Raw genomic sequence first — 20,781 nt, forward strand, 5'->3', positions numbered from 1 at the left:
GTTTTCACACCAATGTAAATGTATTTAATGCCACTGAGTTGTGCAGTTAAAAATGGTTAAAAGTGTAAATTTTATGTGATGTATATTTTGCCACACTAAAAATATGTAGCATAATGAAGAGGTGATCAACTACTACTTTCCTAACTTTGGGGAAAACTGATATGGATAATCTCAGTGTCACATATATTTGACTATAATATATTATATATTGAGACAGTAATTGAACTGTTTTATGTTTTGCATAATGTTAAAATAAAATTTGTTTGCATCTCTTAAGATCCAGTCTCAGGAAAAGTATTCCAGATATACACTGAGTAGCAGGGAGCTCGTCACTTATGATTAAACTTTAAAAAACAAAAAAAAAAGAAAAAGTCTATCATAAATCAATTATTCCTTATAAGAAATGAAGTATTAGCATCATCAATTATGCTTTTCAGAAGAAAAATAATATTCGTATTCTTTCCTTTAGTCTTTTTTCCTTACATTATATCCTACATATCACTGTTAAATCAATTTCCCCCAAATTATTTTCTTTGTGATATTCCATTTCTTCAAATTTAATTATCCTTTTGCCTACAAGATGAAATCCAAAAGTTTCCACCTTGACATTTCAGGCTATCAAAAAATCTGGTGCTTAATTGTGTTTTTGAATTGCTCTTCCAAATTGTTTCAACCTAAAGTCTCTGCTAATATCTATGAAGATTTCTCCTTTATATTCACGTTTTGGCTGTGCTTTTACCTAGACCTGAAATTCTCTCCATTCTTTTTATGCCTACAAAGTACAAATTCTATCTAGTTCATGAATTTCCCTTGAGGACTCCATTCATATTGATCTCTGTCTTCTGAATTCTGATAACCTGACTGACAGTAAATTTGTCACTGGAATGTGGTTAATATTATCAACTGTTATGTTTGTGCATATAGATATATATTTTTCTATCTTGAAAGGGAATATGAATAGTAAAACAACAAAGTAATATGACTGACATTTTAAAAAACACAGTGCACTTTGTTTGTACAGATGAATGTCTTCCATTCAAAGAAGTGACCTTTGGAAATTAAATACTTAATGCAATACAGTCATTGTTCAGAACATTATTAACACTTCTCTTTGGGAATTCTTTAAGTTTATTTTATAGTGATAAGCCTTCATCCTTTGAGGATTGATTTTGTTTTCAAAACAGTAAAGTTATTTTGATTTGAGCTGGTGAATTGTTGAATGATATAGCTTGTAATAAAATTTATTTATTCTTTCATTTCTTTTGTCTCATTTTATAGGGTGACTATCAAATGATAAAATAACACATTCTTTTTATACATTTCTTATGATGAATCTGGAACGCATAAGGAAGATTTCTTCACAATATTTCGAGCCTAGGAGTAAGTGTACAACTTTACAGAGGATTATACCTCTGTAAGAATTAATACTTATTTGGAAGACTACTTAAAAATCCTTCTCATTTCTGAATAAAACACATAACCAAATAAATACATGAATAAAAAGGAATATTTTACCGTTCCACACAGTCAGAAAGTCTGGAGCAATGGTTAGAAGCAGGGGCATCATGACCCCCAACAACATATACGAATCCATTGTATGTTGCAACTCCCACACCTCCACGTCTTTTGGACATTGGAGCACACAGACTCCATTTGTTAGTATGTGGGTCAAAGTATTCCATAGATTTGAGGCAGGAACTTCCATCACGTCCACCAATAGCATATAGCCTAGAAAAAAGACAGAAGTGTGTGTGTGTGTGTGTGTGTGTGTGTGTGTGTGTGTGTGTAAATTTGTGCATAGAATGAAAGTGACAGAACCTTGTGCAAAGCATTGAACTGTGTATTCTACTCTCTTAGTATTTTACAGTGAATGGCCTGAATTTGTGAATGGATAGTTACCTAAAGGCATTTTTTAAGGTCTACCTTACCCTAAACCTCTGTTTCATCATTTTTTTGAAAGTTACTGTGACATAATATAATAGATTAAAGGATCCCATTGGAAATGAAGTACAGAGAAAGAAGGGAGATATCAAAATTGTTGGTAGTATTTGTCAGTTAAATCTCAATAAATCTAAACATTTTTAAAGAAAGGTAAGATGCTTCTAAAACCCAACTATGGCAACCATACAATTTTAGCTAGGTTTAATTGCTTAGCATTAGAATCCCTGTTGTTTTCTATTAACTATTTTATTTAGTGTAAAAAAATGTAACTAAGAAGATATTAATTTAATAAGTAACTAAGGGAATAGAATAAAACCTAGAAACCAGATTTTTTTTCCTAGAAAGATATATTGGCTATGACATTTCTCTCATAAATTTTAAATGCCAATTCTTTTGATGAGCAGTATTTTTAATCTAATTTAAATTTAATCCTGCATCAATAAAGAAGATAACCATTTATTAAACTATATGTCTATAATTACCCTTCATGCTCAATTGTGAACAATAGCAAGTCAGAAAGATAAAATTAAATTAGTCAGATTCTATGATTTCAGCTTCTTCTGTAATAGGTAGGAGATTGCTACTGAGTCACCTGATATCATTCAGGTTAGGCAAGAGATAATCAGATTTAGGAGAATTTTAAGCTCTAAGACACTGTAAGTCTGGGTCTCCTCTTAACTATAGACATTTCCTACTCCTTGCACAAGGTGTTGAATTGAAATTGAATTTTAATTGAAATTGTATTGAAATTTCTACAGAACCCAATTATGTGATTAGATATTGGCTTTATGTATATGCATAGTCAGTACAGACACACAAGGCTGTCTCCTGCCACTGACCCATCCTGGTGTCTGAATTTTTCATCATTCAAGTCTCTCCTATATGCTGGTCATTATCTCCAAAGGTTCTTTGTCAGAAAGTACATAATTACCTGCAAGAAGAACAATTCAAGCTCGTAGAAACCTCTAACATCATTGGGTTTCAATATATTAGCTTCTCTTATAGGCAAACGATCAGGAAGAGGGAAAAAATCAGAAAGATGGTACTAGTTGTAGTTCTAAAATGCTCAGGAGAGTGAATGGTAAAGAACAAAAAGACTTGGTCTATTACAAAGACTTACCAAATTTTTGATAAGTCAAGAATAAGTTATAATGTAAAAAAATGGTAGTTTATTGAGGGTAAGATTGGAACTGGTTTGCTTCTCAAATTTAATGTACACACAAGTCACTTGAGGATCTTGTTAAAATGTCTATCCTGATTCAGGGGGTCTAGGTTGGGGCTAAGATTCAGCTTTTCTAAATAGATCTCAGGTAATTCTGATGCTACTGATCTCAGGACCAGATTGGAGTAGCAAATGACTACAGAATATTTAATTAAATATTCATTTTAGACAAGTATTTTCCATCATAATGAAGGGAGAGTTCCAACAAAGGCCTTCTACTATCGATAACTAGGATGTCCTGGTCACTGGGAATGCTTATTGATTGGTGGATCACATCACTGAAGTGCTGTACCACATGAAATGGGAGCAAAAACATGAATGCTTGGGTTTACTCACTTGTTGTTTAATGCAACAACACCAACGGTGCTTCTAGGTGTTGACATACTGGCCACATAATTCCACTGACGTCCCTCAGGGTCCCATCTTTCTACAGTGTTTAGATAACTCCATCCATCATGACCACCAACAGCGTACATTGGTCCTTCAAGTGTGGCTACGCCTAAAGTGTAAAAATAGCATGAGAGCTCACCTAGGTAGGCCACACACAATGGATGCTTTTTTTTTCATTTTTTAAGGAACTGACTGCTTAAAAATTTGTTTGTATCTCTTAAATGGTTTTGTAAATAATCATTTAATGAATAATTTACTGATCTTGATATAAAAGTGAATATAGTCTTTTAACCCTAGAAATTTTCAGGCATAGTTAGGGTATCATGGTTGTAATGCTGAAGTCAAAGGAAGTAGTGGGACACACCTTTTCTCAGGATTAATAGAAAAGGGAAGCTGATTTCTTTTCTGGCATAATTTCAATGTTATTTTTCGAATGTAAGTGATAAATGAGGTATGATATTGAATCTTAGATAAATCTTAGAATTGTAGGCTAACTGTGATAAGTCTTTCTAATCCCTGATTTTTATTATAGGGATAAAAAAAATGATTCCCATGAGATAACTCAGTAGACAGGGATTTTTGAGGTTTAGTTAGAAATTTGTTCCAGTAGATACTATAAATAGCCCCTTTCTGTTTCTCATCTGCTCTGTGAATTCACGTATCTTGTTCCTCCCCACCTTACCTTCTTCACCATCTCAATCTGCCTCTCAGAGTTATACCCTCATCACCTCTCCTATCGCTTTAGTAATATCAATTAGAATTTAACAATTTGCTCTGATTTCTCTGTAAGATATGTTTTCTAAAAATCACACTGACAGAACTGAGCTGAATAATTACATAGTCTATCATTTGATATAGATAATTTATCAGATATTTTGGGACAAATAATACCAGTCCTGGATATGGCATGCTTAATCTGTGTAAAAGTCAGTTCTTAAAGAACAATGCAATTATTCGGCTTTTTTTTTTTTAAGAAACTCTATGTTATTGAATCGTATGACGTCTAGCACGAAGAAAAATATACCTTGAAAAATGCACAGGAAAATCAAAGTTCCCCACTGTTCCAGAAGTCTCCATTCCTTCTTAAACATTTTTGGAACCTCTGGATTAAGTATAATTTAGAGCTACTCTCAACCAAAGTGTTTTTTCTAAATATTTCTGCCTTCAAACTGTATCCTAAAGCTTTTGCCTAAATATAGATTTGCTTCTTATGTGAAGGGACACTAGAAACTAGTCCCTTGAAACAATGAAATAAAGAAACAATGTCTCTCCATTATCAAGTGTTCTTTCTCTAAATTAAGTTTACAAAAAGAAAAAAAAAAACTCTCTGTTGTAGTTTCGTGCTCTTCAACAATGTATTCCTTCTAAAAGTTTTTATCCTTCCTGAAGTGGGACCCCTTTAAAATACCGGTAGAATGGAGATAGGATTACAACAAGTATGACACCTGAAACAAGAAAAAACTTTCACAGTCTTTTATCATTTGCTTAAGCTTTTCAGCATTTTGGAAACATTTTCACTAAGTGTTTGGCTAAATATCAGTGATGTGCAGCTTAATTTAATTTTAATTAATTTTTTTTTCAGATGGATGACCTTTATTATTTATTTTTAATTGGGGTATAGTTGTTTTACAACGTTGTGTTAGTTTCTACTCTACAGCAGAGTTCCCTGTGCTATACAGCAGGTTCTCATTAGTTATCTATTTTATACATATTAGTTAGTGTATTCCAGCTTAATTTAATTTTTAAAAAGCTCTACTAACGGTACATTCTTTAGAAACTATGTAACATTAAGCTCTTACCTAAGCCATGCCTGTGTGTTGACATGGGAGGCATCACCGTCCAGATTTTGCCAACTGGATTAAAACATTCCACAGTATTCAAAGTTTTTAAACCATCTCTTCCTCCCACGACGTAGAGCTTATTATCAATAACAGCAACTCCAAACTGAAGCCTACGGCCACTCATGGTGCCAATATGTAGCCAGCTGTTGGTCCTGAGGTCATATTTTTCGATTGTAGTGGTACCTGTTAAAGAAAGGTTGAACAATGGTAAAAACTGCTTGTATAAAAATTTTAATTGGCATCATTCATATTATATTTCTGTATCTATCATTTATAGCATAGAATCAGTGATTGCAACTCAAATTAAAATAAGTAGTCCAGATGATTCTCAAACCTGGGAGGCAAGATAAGGATAATATTTCGCCACTTCTGAATCCAAATGGAGGAGTCAGAATAAAATAGTTTATTTAATATATATAGTTTACAAGCTTATAATGGCTTCTTTGGCAATAATAAGCTATTGGTAGTACTAACACAGGTGTCAAACACCATATTTTACAACCAAAAATTACTTCGGAATCTATTACTGACTGTTTACATATCCCTTATGGTTTTAATTACCTATGACCATTCAATATACTAATTTATGCCGTTTTATTTTATTCAGTTTGGTGTGTGTGGGGGTTGATTTAAAATACAAACGACTAAAAGAAAAGAAATGAAAATTACTTTTAAATGGAACTTCAGTGTTGATTCACATAATGTTCCATGATGGTAACACAAAGGATTATAATTAATAATATAATTACTTATATTTATATTATTTATGTATTATAATTAATAATGCAATTCTGATGTATTACCTTTTTATGTGTTAATAAAAGTTCAATTTTCTACTCAATTACTGAAATACCAAGTTTACTACCATAGTATACTGTCACTACCCCCACAGCAAATTGTCACTACTTCATAATAAATCATTACCCATGAAGGCAATGCTTTTTACCAGTCATCAACAATAGCTGCTGCTATTTTTTTAATAAAAATTGATTCTGCACAACAGGAAAGTTTCTAATAGCCGAAGTAAGATATGAAAGAATTAGACGATTCACATGCATAGCGCACCTAAGACAGCTTGTGAGAGATTTAGGGAATTTCAACCAAATTTCACAATGCCAACCATAGGAATAAGCAAAAACACTTTTCTGTTGTTCTACTGGGAGATTTGTGGAGAAAATGTAATCCATTAGTTCAGATGAAAACAGTTAATATCTGAAGCCTTTTCACTGGCGAATTATAAGGCTACAGTATAGGGATTTAGGCCGAGTATATATTATGTCTATGGCTGCTTCTGATAGTTTTTCTTTTTATATTGGACTAATGGAAACAGTGTTTATATCTTTTTAGGTCTTTTCTGGTGAAGAGTGCACTATAAGTATTTTTGTCTCAAGAGTTTGGATTTTCACAATAAAAACATGTGAATACACAGGCACACATTTACTCTTTCTCTTTAATCCCTGCATCTTTCAATGACAATGTGGATTTGTCTGAATGCTGATTTACAGATAGCAATCACTCTATTGACTATATTTATTGCTGAGAGGTCAAATATCACCACTTAGCTTTTCTATAATAAATGTCTCTGGATGATACTGTTACACATGGAATACCTGCAAACAAACTCAACATCTACTTTCACTCTGTGAAGCAGTCAATTTTCTCTGTCTGTTTTCATATCTTTCCACTTCTTCATTCCAATCTTCCCACATCTGTCCTCCTATCCACTCTTTTCTATTTTAACTTTTCATTTTGAACTCTTTTCATTAGTGGAATTTACCAAAAGCCAATTTAGATTAGGAAATGAAGGCTAGGGTACACTAATTATTGAGATTATGGAGTTATTAATGGTGAAGTAATTAGGGAATTGTAGAAGGTTACATAAATCAGCTGTATGTTGAAGATTTACATTGAAATGATGTAGTCTGCTTCATGCCAAGTTATTTTTTCCAGACATTAGATAAAATATAAAAGATAAATTTACCCCATATCTACTATTTGCATCTATGAACATATATGACTTGTAGTTCTGTATCTTGAATTCTGAAAATTTCTTTAGCCCATTTGCCTATTTCCACAATTGCTCCAACTAATCAAAATGTAAATCCTCTAGCTAGCTTATTATGGAAGCTCTATATTGATGGGAAAACTTAGATTATTTTTTAACTAATCTCTCTCTTTAGGACTCACTTCATAATTTTTCTGTGTATATCAGCCTTCTGCACTTAAACGTTGCAAATATTGTTTCTTATTTCATTTCAGAGCTCCTATTCAACCCTCACTTGTGATCTATTCAAGAGGGAACAAAACCAGCCAAACTTTATAGTATTGTTTGGAACATGATAATTCCTGCTGTGAATATATCTGGTTTGGTAATTTCCTCCATCTATTTTTAAAATGAAATAAAAATCACTATATTAGCTTTTAATTTGTCCCCTGCCATATTGTCTCTTGGAATTCATTGTTTTTAATAAATGAAAGGTTAGTGAATACCTTGTATTCACAAAAGCCCACAGTTTACCGTTTGACCACTTAAAATGTTTGACTCTGTGATCATACTTACAATTTTTTGATGACTCTTTTAATATACACGGTAGGAGTTATAGTTAACTCCAGCCACTTGTCTGATATCTATATTTAGCAACTAATTCCAGTTAATTGTATGAGTCAGAAAGGTAATTAAAGACTGAGGAAGTACTGTATTTCCTAAACATCAAATGTGAAAGTTCAAAAAGTATCTTAAAAAAAGATAAATGAAACAACACACTGTAAGGAAAGGCATGCATATAGAAATTTTTAAAGAATGTAAATTGATATCTTTTTCAATGTAATACTTATTTATATAGATAAATGCTACCACCTTAATGCTTTGCTTTACTTATTTTTTCTTTCTTTCTTTCTTTCCTTTTTTACTCCTTAGTGTTCACCCTGATTTTTAAATAGATTCTAAAACCCTCAAAGAGAGGGGTCAATTTTGTTGTTGTTGTTGTTCTTTCATCTAACATAGTGTCAGTATAGCAAAAAGGAACACAAAATTTGAGTAATAATTCCCTTTCCCTTAGTTCTAGATGTTTGCCCTTGGCTTGTCTATCTAACCTTAAAGACCTTAGTTTCCTCATCTGCAAAATTGGGGTAATAAAATCTATCTTGTAGCATTATTGTGAGGATTAGAAATGATGTTTGCAAAATGCCAATCAAGGATCAGGTACACAAAAATAATAGTTTTTACTATTATTGTAGTTGTCTGCAACTTCCCATAGAGATTTTTATATTTCCATACACTAGGTATTCCAAGAGTCTCAAAATGATTGTTTTACTTCCTTCCATATCAAACTGTGGTAGTAGAATCAAGGGATCATAGGCTCACATTTCACAATCATTTCTGTAAGTTAATAAGGAGTTGTAGACACTTATTACCATCTTGTGAAACACATTCATTTGTGTAATATTAACTTAAAAAACAGGAACCTGAAAAAATAACAAAAACAGTAACAAACAGAAAAAACCAAACCAATAAACACAAAGTTTTCCATTTCTCACTCTGCAGGTTAGGCTTTTTTTTTTTTTAATCAGAAACTAAGCATAGTTGTGCTTGCATTTTGTACTTAGTACTCTTTTGATATAAATATCAAATAAGACACCTTTAAATTATGTTAATGTTCATTCTATTCAACAAAATGTAATAAAATATCATTATTAGACTTGAAATTAATTATCGGATTTCATTGTATTTGTTATTTTCTGAAGAACACTAGTTCTGTGAGGTTTCTCTACTACTTTGGAAATAACTGCATTGGCAAGCTTTTGTTTAATAGCTTTATTATTAATTGACATGTCTCCTATATGGTCTTCCAATTTCCAGTTACACATACCAAAAAAAAAGAATCAGTTTCCAGAAGCACAGAACTTTGACTTTTGCAACATTTTCTACAAGGTGTCAAAACATTTCTATGTATGACTTGGCAAATTTTAAGTGGTTGATCTTATTTCCTACACAGCCAATTCTTAATTACAAAGTCCTTGCCTCATTGTTTTGGCAACATGGGTCTACAGCCTGAGAAATCAAGTGTAAAAAGACAGAACTATAGAAAAACAAGTTCTAAGAAGTATTCAAGCTTGACATGATGGCTTCAGAATTTTTTCCCTATTCTTATTTGTTGAAATTCTTTTGTAAAATCATTATTTTATTCCAGGATGGAATTGCTGATCTTGTTATCAGCACTTCAAGTTTATTTGTAACTGGTCTTTGAGCACCTGTCTGGAAATTGACAGCAAGAAGTTAGAGACCACTATCCTATTTCTGTCAAAAAACAAATTTGGAGGACCCCATTCCTTCCAATTATGATAAATCTTTAAGTTTTCCCTGAAAAGATCTTATTTTGCAAAGCAAATACTCAAATTTAAAAATTGTTCCCATAAGAACCACAAAAGACCCAAAATTGCCAATGAAACCTTGAGAAAAAAGAACAAAGCTGAAGGTATCACCCTCCCAGACTTCAGACTATACTACAAAGCTAAAGTCATCAAAACAACATTGTACTGGCACCAAAACAGACACATAGATCAATAGTACAGAATAGAAAGCCCAGAAATAAGCCCACACACCTATGGTCAATTAATCTATGACAAAGGAGGCAAGAATATACAATGGAGAAAAGACACTCTTCAACAAATGGTTCTGGGAAAACTGGACAATGAGATTAGAATACTCCCTCACACCATATACAAAAATAAAATCAAAATGGTTTAAATACCTAACTGTAAAACCTGAAACCATAAAACTCCTAGAAAAAAACACAGGCAGAACACTATTTGACATAAATCATAGCAATATTTTTTTGGTTCTGTCTCCTAAGGCAAAAGAAATAAAAGCAAAAATAAGCAAGTGGGTCCTAATTAAGCATAAATGCTTTTGCACAGCAAAGGAAACCACCAACAAAATGAAAAGGCAACCTCTGTAATGGGAGAAAATATTTGAAAATGACGTGGCTTACAACAGGTTAATATCTAAAATATATAAATAGCTCATACAACTCAATATCAAAAAAAACAATCAAAAAATTGCAGAAGAATAGGCATTTATTGAAAGAAGACATACAGATGGCTAACTGGCACATGAAAAGATGCTTAGCATTGCTAATTATTAGAGAAAAGCAATCAAAACTGCAATGAGATATTACCTCACACATACCAGATGACTATCATCGAAAAGTCTCCAAATAACAAATGTTGGAGAGGATGGGGATGAAAGGGAACCCTTGTACACTGTTGCTGGGAATGTAAAGTGGTATAACCACTATGGAAAAGAGTATGAAGTTTCCTCAAAAAACTAAAAATAGAACTACCATATGATCCAGAAATTACACTCCTGGGAATATATCCAGAAAAAATGAAAACACTAATTCAAAAAGATATATGCACTCCAATGTTCACAGCAGAATAATATACAATAGCCAAGGTATAGATGCAACCTGACTGTCATCAACAGATACATGGATAAAAAAGATGAGGTATATATACAATGGAATAGGATTCAGCCACAAAAAGGGGGAAATTCTGCCATTTGAAGTAACATTGAAGGACCTAGAAAATATTATGCTTAGTGAGGAGCAGAGGGAGGAGCTGGGGGAAGATGGTGGAAGAGTAAGACACGAAGATCACCTTCCTCCCCACAGATACATCAGAAATTCATCTACAGGTGGAACAACTCCTACAAAACACCTATTGAAGGTTGACAGAAGACCTCAGACCCCCCAAAAGGCAAGAAACTCCCCACGTACCTGGGTAGGGCAAAAGAAACAAGAATAAACAGAGACAAAAGAATAGGGACGGAACCTGCACCAGTGGGAGGGAGCCGTGAAGGAGGAAAGGTTTCCACACACTAGGAAGCCCATTCGCAGGTGGAGACTGCGGGGGGTGGAGGGGGAAATCTTTGGAGTAGTGGAGGAGAGCACAGCAACAGGGGTGCAGAGGGCAAAGCGGGGAGATTCCCGCACAGAGGATCGGTGCTAACCAGCACTCACCAGCCTGAGAGACTTGTCTGCTCGGCCGCTGGGGCGGGTGGAGCTGGGAGCTGAGGCATGGGTTTCGGGTTTCAGTTGGAGTGCAGGGAGAGGACTGGGGTTGGCGGCATTAACACAGCCTAAAGGGGATAGTGCACCACGGCTAGCCCAGAGGGAGTCCGGGAAAAAGTCTGGAGCCGCCAAAGAGGCAAGAGACTTTTTCTTCCCTCTTTGTTTCCTGGTGCACAAGGAGAGGGGATTAAGAGCGCTGCTTAAAGGAGTTCCAGAGACGGGCGAGAACCGCGGCTAAAAGCATGGACCCCGGAAACGGGCGTGGGATGCTGGGGCTGCTGCTGCCGCCACCAAGAGGCCTGTGTGCGAGCGCAGGTCATTGTCCACGCCCCCTTTGCGGGGAGCCTGTGCAGCTGACCACTGCCGGGGTCCCAGGATCCAGGGATGGCTTCCCCGGGAGAGCCCATGGCACGCCTCGGGCTTGTGCAACGTCACGCTGGCCTCTGCTGCCACAGGTTCGCCCTGCACACCATACCCCTTCCTACCCTGGGCCTGAGTGAGCCAGAGCCCCCGAAGCAGCTGCTCCTTTAACCCCGTCCTGTCTGAGTGAAGAACAGACACCCCCCGGAGACGTACATGCAGAGGCGGGGCGAAATCCAAAGCTGAGACCCGGGAGCTGTGAGAATAAAGAAGAGAAAGGGAAATCTCTCCCAGCAGCCTCAGAAGCAGTGGATTAACGCTCCACAATCAACGGGATGTACCCTGCGTCTGTGGAATACATGAATAGACAACGAATCATTCCAAATTGAGGAAGTGGATTTTCAGAGCAAGATTTACGATTTTTTTCCCCTTGTTCTCTTTTTGTGAAAGTGTATGTGTATGTGTATGCTTCTGTGTGAGATTTTGTCTATATAGCTTTGCTTCCACCATTTGTCCCAGGGTTCTATCCATCCGTTTTTCTTTTTTTTGTTGTTTTTTGTTTGTTTGTTTTTTTCTGTTTTTAATTTTTATTTTTTTATAATTACGTTTTTATTTTAATAATGCTATAATATTTTATCATAGATTATTCTATTTTATTTTATCTTCTCTTTTTTTCTTTTTCCTACCTTCCCTTCTTGCTCCCTCCATACCTCCCCCTTCCCTCCTTTCTTTCTTTCTTTCTTTCTTTCTTTCTTTCTTCTACTAATTATTTCTTTCTACTTTTTATCCCTTTAATTCTGAGCCGGGTGGATGAAAGGCCCTTGGTGCTACAGCCAGGAGTCTGTGCTGTGCCTCTGAGGTGGGAGAGCCAACTTCAGGACACTGGTCAACAAGACTTAACTGATATTTATAGGACATTCCATCCAAAAACAACAGAATACACATTTTTCTCAAGTGCTCATGGAACATTCTCCAGGATAGATCATATCTTGGGTCACAAATCAAGCCTTGGTAAATTTAAGAAAATTGAAATTGTATCAAGTATCTTTTCTGACCACAATGCTATGAGACTAGACATCAATTACAGGAAAAGATCTGCAAAAAATTAAAACACATGGAGGATAAACAATACAGTACTTAATAATGAAGTGATCATTGAAGAAATCAAAGAGGAAATAAAAAAGTACCTAGAAACAGATGACAATGGAGACACGACGACACAAAACTTATGGGACTCAGCAAAAGTAGTTCTAAGGGGGAGGTTTATAGCAATAAAATCCCACCTTAAGAAACAGGAAACATCTCGAGTAAACAACCTGACCCTGTACCTAAAGCAATTAGAGAAAGAAGACCAAAAACCCCCAAAGTTAGCAGAAGGAAAGAAATCATAAAGATCAGATCAGAAATAAATGAAAAGGAAATGAAGGAAATGATAGCAAAGATCAATAAAACTAAAAGCTGGTTCTTTGAGAAGATAAACAAAATTGATAAACCATTAGCCAGACACATCAAGAAAAAAAGGGAGAAGACTCACATCTATAAAAGTAGAAATGAAAAAGGAGAAGTAACAACTGACACTGCAGAAACACAAAAGATCATGAGAGATTACTACAAGCAACTCTATGCCAATAAAATGGACAACCTGGAAGAAATGGAAAACTTCTTAGAAAAGCACAACTTGCCAAGACTGAATCAGGAAGAAATAGAAAATATGAAGAGAATAATCACAAGCACTGAAATTGAAACTGTGATAAAAAATCTCCAACAAACAAAAGCCCAGGACCAGATGGCTTCACAGGCGAATTCTATCAAACATTTAGAGAAGAGCTAACGCCTATCCTTCTCAAATTCTTCCAAAATATAGCAGAGGGAGAAACACTCCCAAACTCATTCTATGAGGCCACCATCACCTTGATACCAAAACCAGACAAGGATGTCACAAAGAAAGAAAACTACAGGCCAATGTCACTGATGAATAGAGATGCAAAAATCCTCAACAAAATACTAGCAAACACAATCCAACAGCACATTAAAAGGATCATACACCATGATCAAGTGGAGTTTATTCCAGGAATGCAAGGATTCTTCAATATATGCAAATCAGTCAGTGTGATAAACCATGTTAACAAATTGAAGGAGAAAACCATATGATCATCCCTATCGATGCAGAGAAAGCTTTCGACAAAACTCAAAACCCATTTATGATAAAAACCCTGCAGAAAGCAGGCATAGAGGGAACTTTCCTCAACATATTAAAGGCCATATATGACAAACCCTCAGCCAACATCGTCCTCAATGGTGAAAAACTGAAACCATTTCTACTAAGATAAGGAACAAGATAAAGCTGCTCACTCTCACCACTCTTATTCAACATAGTTTTGGAAGTTTTAGCCACAGCAATCAGAGAAGAAAAGGAAATAAAAGAAATCCAAGTTGGAAAAGAAGAAGTAAAGCTGTCACTGTTTGCAGATGACATGATACTATACATAGAGAATTCCAAAGATGCTTCCAGAACACGACTAGAGCTAATCAATGAATTTTGCAAAGTAGCAGGATACAAAATTAATGCACAGAAATCTCTGGCATTCCTGTACACTAATGATGAAAAATCTGAAAGTGAAATCCAGAAAACACTCCCATTTACCATTGCAACAAAAAGAATAAAATATCTAGGAATAAACCTACCTAAGGAGACAAAAGACCTGTACGGAGAAAATAATAAGACACTGATGAAAGAAATTAAAGATGATACAAATAGATGGAGAGATATACCATGTTCCTGGATTGGAAGAATCAATATTGTGAAAATGAGTCTACTACCCAAAGCAATCTACAGATTCAATGCAATCCCTATCAAACTACCACTGGCATTTTTCAGAGAACTGGAACAGAAAATTTCAAAATTTGCTTAGAAAAAACAAAAGATGCTGAGTAGCCAAAGCAATCTTGAGAACAAAAAACGGAGCTAGAGGAATCAGGCTCCCTGACTTCAGACTATACTACAAAGCTACAGTAATCAAGACAGTGTGGTACTGGCACAAAAACAGAAAGATAGATCAATGGAACAGGATAGAAAGCCCAGAGATAAACCCACACACATATGGTCAACTTATCTTTGATAAAGGAGGCAGGAATGTACAGTGGAGAAAGGACAGCCTCTTCAATAAGTGGTGCTGGGAAAATTAGAAAGGGACATGTAAAAGTATGAGATTAGATCACTCCCTAACACCATACACAAAAATAAGCTCAAAATGGATTAAAGACCTAAATGTAAGGCCAAACACTATCAAACTCTTAGAGGAAAACATAGGCAGAACACTTTATGACATAAATCACAGCAGGATCCTTTTGGACCCACCTCCTAGAGAAATGGAAATAAAAACAAAAAATAAACAAATGGGACCTAATGAAACTAAAAAGCTTTTGCACAGCAAAGGAAACCATAAACAAAACAAAAAGACAACCCCCAGAAAGCGAGAAAATATTTGCAAATGAAGCAACTGACAAAGGATTAATCTCCAAAATTTATAAGCACATCATGCAGCTCAATATCTGAAAAACAAACAACCCAATCCAAAAATGGGCAGAAGACCTAAATAGACATTTCTCCAAAGAAGATATACGGACTGCCAGCAGACACATGAAAGAATGCTCAACATCATTAATCATTAGAGAAATGCAAATCAAAACTACAATGAGATATCATCTCACACCAGTCAGAATGGCCATCATCAAAAAATCTAGAAACAATAAATGCTGAGGAAGTTTTGGTGAAAAGGGAATACTCTTGCACTACTGGTGGGAATGTGAATTGGTACAGCCACTATGGGGAACAGTATGGAGGTTCCTTAAAAAACTAAAAATAGAACTACCATATGACCCAGCAATCCCACTACTAGACATATACCCTGAGAAAACCATAATTCAAAGATTAATGTACCAAAATGTTCATCGCAGCTCTATTCACAGTAGCCTGGAGATGGAAACAACCTAAGTGCCCATCATCCGATGAATGGATAAAGAAGATGTGGCACATATATACAATGGAATACTACACAACCATAAAAAGAAATGAAATTGAGCTATTTGTAATGAGGTGGATAGACCTAGAGTCTGTCACACAGAGTGAAGTAAGTGAGAAAAAGAAAGACAAGTACCGTATGATAACACATATATATGGAATTTAAGAAAAAAAATGTCATGAAGAACCTAGGGGTAAAACAGGAATAAAGACACAGACCTACTTGAGAATGCACTTGAGGATATGGGGAGGGGGAAGGGTAAGCTGTGACAAAGAAGAGAGAGGCATGGACATATATACACTACCAAACGTAAGGTAGATAGATAGCGGGAAGCAGCCACATATCACAGGGAGATCAGCTCGGTGCTTTGTGACCGCCTGGAGGGGTGGGATAGGGAGGGTGCTAGGGAGGGAGACACAAGAGGGAAGAGATATGGGAACAGATGTATATGTATGACTGGTTCACTTTGTTATAAAGCAGAAACTAATAAAAATATATTATGGTTAGTGAAATGTCAGAGTGACAAATACTGTATATCATTTATATGTGAAATCTAAAATAATACAAATGAATGTATATCCAAAACAGAAACAGACACACAAATATAGAAAACAAACCAGTGGTTACCAAAGGTGAGAGAGAAGGAGGGGGGGACAAATTCAGGGTATGGGATTAACAGATGCAAACTACTATGTATAAAATAGGTAAGCAGTGAGGATATACTGTATAGTACAGGAAATTAAAGTCATTTTCTTGTAATAACCTATAATGGAGTATCATCTGCAAAAATACTGAATCACTATGCAGTTTACCTGAAACTAATATAATATTGTAAGTCTATACTTCAATAAAAAGAAATTAATTGTATCCTGAGCGCAATAAATAAATAAATAAATAAATAAATAAATAAATAAATATTGCTGTCATAAGGGAAAAGTACCTCTTAAGAGTTGAGGAAACACTAATGAAAGGGTTATGTCCCATAATGTAAGAATAAAAAAGGAGGTCACAATATTTATATTACCTTTTTTATAAGAAATAGCTTTAGATGCACACATTTATATGTAGCTTTAATACTGCCCTCATAGTTTGGTGCATGTGGAGAATACATCTTTTTTGAATGATACTTTCTAAAGTAATTAATTTGTTCCTGTTACCTTTCATAGCATCCATGCCTCCCACAGCATAAAGTGCTCCCACAGTTGATTTTCTAGGCTTCGTCCGAGGGCTTTGCATCATGGGTCTTCTCTCAGGTAAGAGATGATACTTCATAGCTTCCATCAGGAGCTTCTGACACTCAAGATCACCAGTAAACATGGAACTGTTTTCAAGATCTGCCAGTAACTGAAAAGTAATGACGCATGTATATGAAGTGAAGAGCAAACATTAGAAATAGCATTTTCATTTATATAAATTTGGAGAAAACTCAAGCTAATTCTAATATATGTGTTATTATTTAATATGTTAAGTTACTCAGTAACATATTTTATGATGAAAAGCCTCATGGTAGTAGCTAATTTATTAATGCACATTTATTTGACATATTTTTCCTCTTTTGAGTATGTACATGTAATCTCCAGGAGTGAAAGTGAAAAAGCACTCATAAAATGTGTTACTGAAAGCAAAGTGAATGGCTGTGTCTGCACAGAGCAAGCACCTCCTGCCCCGCTAGAGAAGCAGCCACCTTTTCTGTTGATTTAGGGGATATGGCACAAACATGCACAATTAAAATAATATCCGGACTTCACTGGTGGCGCAGTGGTTAAGAATCCATCTGCCAATGCAGGGGACACGGGTTCGAGTCCTGGTGCAGAAAGATCCCACATGCCGAGGAGCCTGTTTGCCATGACTACTGAGCATGAGCTCCTCAACAAGGGGAAGCCACCGCAATGAGAAACCCATGCACCACAGTGAAGAATAGCCCCCATTTGCCACAACTAGAGAAAGCCCATGAACAGCAACGAAGAACCAATGCAGCCCTAAATAAATAAATAAATAAATATATTTAAAAAATTATATCACCATAGGGGCTGCATCTTTATCATCAAATCAAAGCATGAAGCAGTTGCTTTTTATCTGTACATGTACATGTGTACACCAGTAAAGTACATGTATTAGTAACTAGGTAATTCATCACCAATAGTACATGAGATCAATCCTTTCTAACAATTATTGCCCAGCAGCTAATATGACACTAAATGAATGGGATAAAAGCTAGGTAAAGTATCCTTCCTGAGATGAGTTGAGGAGAAGTGAAGAGTATTGTTCAGAATTTTCCAAGGGTCATTTAGATTGGTTCCTTGGAGTCTGCAGTCCACAGTATCATAGGAATTGACAGGAACAGCAAGAAGGTTGTTGGAATGGAGGTGCTAATTTTACCCCATAAAACTTCCCCCTGAAGTTTCCTGTTCTTCACTGGTTAACCTCAACCCTGCTCTCACCCCACTTTTTATCCCTGATGGATTACTGTTTTGACTTGACTGGTGAGACCCCAGGTATTTCCTTAATGCATACACTGTAGCAAATAGGTTTGAAAACTAGGCTATGCAATTTTTTTTCTTTCAAAAATATTCTTCAGACATTTATCACCAGTCTCTTCATATATTTCATTTCTAGAATAGTTGTATAAGATTACCCACTACTACCATCATCAGGAAAAATTCACACAATCCTACATTCTAGGCATATTCAGGAGTGGGAAGCCAAGGTACCACTGGTTGTGTGTTTCAGCTGGATATTTACTGTTATTCCAATAAATTAAGAAAAGTCCAACTAAACCCTTTGCTGAAAAAAATGTCATGTAGACTTAATAGCAGTATAAAGTTAAGGGCTTCTGATCCTTTACACCAGTGTATTTAAAATTTTTGCATATCTAAGAATCATCTGGAGAACTTGTTAAAATACAGATTCCTTGGCCTCAACCCAATAATTCGTTTCCCTTGGTCTGTGGTGGGGGCCTGAGAAACTGAGTTTCAAAGAAGCCCCTGGCTTAAGAGTAAATATGTCCCGGGAGTTCCAAAGATGGCAGAGAATAAAGACTCTGAGCTCAACTCCTCTCCCAGGCACACAAAAATTACAACTATTTATAGGATAACTATTGATGAAAAAGACCAGAACCTACCACAAAAGATCATCTACAACTAAAGATGTAAAGAAGGAACCACAAGTTGGGTAGGAGGGGTAGAGTCACAATATAGTCAAGACCCATAATCCCAGTGTGGGTGACCCACAAACAGGAGAATAATTACAACTTCAGAAGTTCTCCCCAAAAAGCGAGGGGCCTAAGCCCCACATTGGGCTCCAAGCCCCACATTGGGTTCCCTAGCCTAAGAGTTCTGCACCAGGAAGACAAGAAACCAGACTATTTGGCTTCAAAGGCCAGCAGGGCTTACATTCAGGAGACTCAGAGGGCTGTGGAAAATGGAGACTCCATATTTAAAGGGTGCACACAAAATCTCACATGCTCTGAGATCCAGGGCAGAAGCAGTAACTTGAAAGGAGACTGTGTCAGATCTTCCTGCTGATCTTAGAGAGTCAATAAGAAAGGCAATAGGCAATCAGAGCTCACCCTGGAGTCAGACACTGGCAGCAGCCATTTGTGGGAGCTCATTCTGTCGTGTGGACACTGGTCCTGGTAAGGGCCTTTTTGGAATCCTCCTTCTAGCTTATTAGCCTTAGAACCCAGACCTGCCCCCACTGAACCGCCTATAGGCAACAGTACTGACATGCCTCAGGTGAAGTAATTAACTGAGCAGGGACATAGCCCCACTCACCAAAAGATGTGGTATATATATATATATATATATATATATATATATATATATATATATATATATATACACACACACACACATATATATATACACATATATATATGTATACACACACACACACACACACTGTATACAATGGAATACTACTCAGCCATAAAAAAGAATGAAAATTTGCCATTTGCAACCACAAGGAAGGTCCTGGAGGGTATTATCCTCAGCAAAATAAATCAGACAATGACAAAGACTGTATGGTATCACTTATATGTGGAATCTAAAAAAAGTGATACAAACTAGTGAACACAGCAAAAAAGAAACAGACTACAAAAAAATAAATACAGGAGAGGGTGTGGAGCAAAGAGAACCCTCCTACATTGTTGGGAATGTAAATTTGTGCAGTCACTATGGAGAACAATATGGAGGTTCCTTAGAAAACTAAAAATAGAGTTATATGATCCAGCGATCTTACTCCTGGGCATATATCTGGAAAAGAAGAAAACTTTAATTTGTAAAGTTACATGCACCCCAATGTTCATAGTAGCACTGTTTACAATAGCCAAGACATAGAAGCAATCTAAGTGTCCATGGACAGATGAATGGATAAAGAAGATGTGATATATGTATACAATGGAATATTACTCAGCCACGAAAAAGAATGAAATAATGTCATTTGCAGCAACATGGATGGACCTAGAGATTATCATACTAAGTGAGGTTAATCAGAGAAAAACAAATATCGTATGATATCACTTATATGCAAATCTAAAAATAATGGTACAAATGAACTAATTTACAAAACAGAAACAGACTCGGAGATGTAGAAAACAAACTTATGGTTATCAAAGGGGAAGGGGGGAGGGATAATACAGGAGTTTGGGATTAACAGATACATGCTACTAAATATGAAATAGATAAACAACAAGGACCTACTATATAGCACAGGGAACTATATGCAATATCTTGTAATAATCCATAATGGAAAAGAACCTGAAATAGAATATATATATATATATATATATATACATATATATATATATATATGTATACATAACTGGAACACTCTGCTATACATCTGAAACTAACATAACACTGTAAATCAACTATACTTCAATTAAAAAAAAAGAAACAGAATAACAAGTATAGAGAACTAGTGTTTACTAGTGG

At 35.6% G+C, this 20,781-nt stretch overlaps 1 protein-coding gene across 3 annotated transcripts in view; it reads right to left on the minus strand.

The window, feature by feature from the left end:
* Positions 1 to 20,781, minus strand: part of KLHL4 (kelch like family member 4) — a 116,403-nt gene that overhangs the window by 23,900 nt on the left and 71,722 nt on the right. For 2 of the 3 annotated variants that reach the window (XM_081222733.1, XM_081222732.1), the window contains exons 6-9: positions 17,023 to 17,191; positions 5,353 to 5,577; positions 3,500 to 3,662; positions 1,516 to 1,728 (exon numbers count right to left, since the gene is read on the minus strand). In XM_081222733.1, coding sequence (XP_081078859.1) covers positions 1,516 to 1,728; positions 3,500 to 3,662; positions 5,353 to 5,577; positions 17,023 to 17,191 — 770 coding nt within the window. Of the gene's footprint in view, positions 1 to 1,515; positions 1,729 to 3,499; positions 3,663 to 5,352; positions 5,578 to 17,004; positions 17,192 to 20,781 lie in introns of all 3 variants that reach the window. The other variant, XM_081222731.1, reaches the window with a different exon arrangement.

The sequence above is a fragment of the Mesoplodon bidens genome (genome assembly GCF_964165515.1).
Source record: "Mesoplodon bidens genome assembly, chromosome: X".
Classification (NCBI taxonomy): domain Eukaryota; kingdom Metazoa; phylum Chordata; class Mammalia; order Artiodactyla; family Ziphiidae; genus Mesoplodon; species Mesoplodon bidens.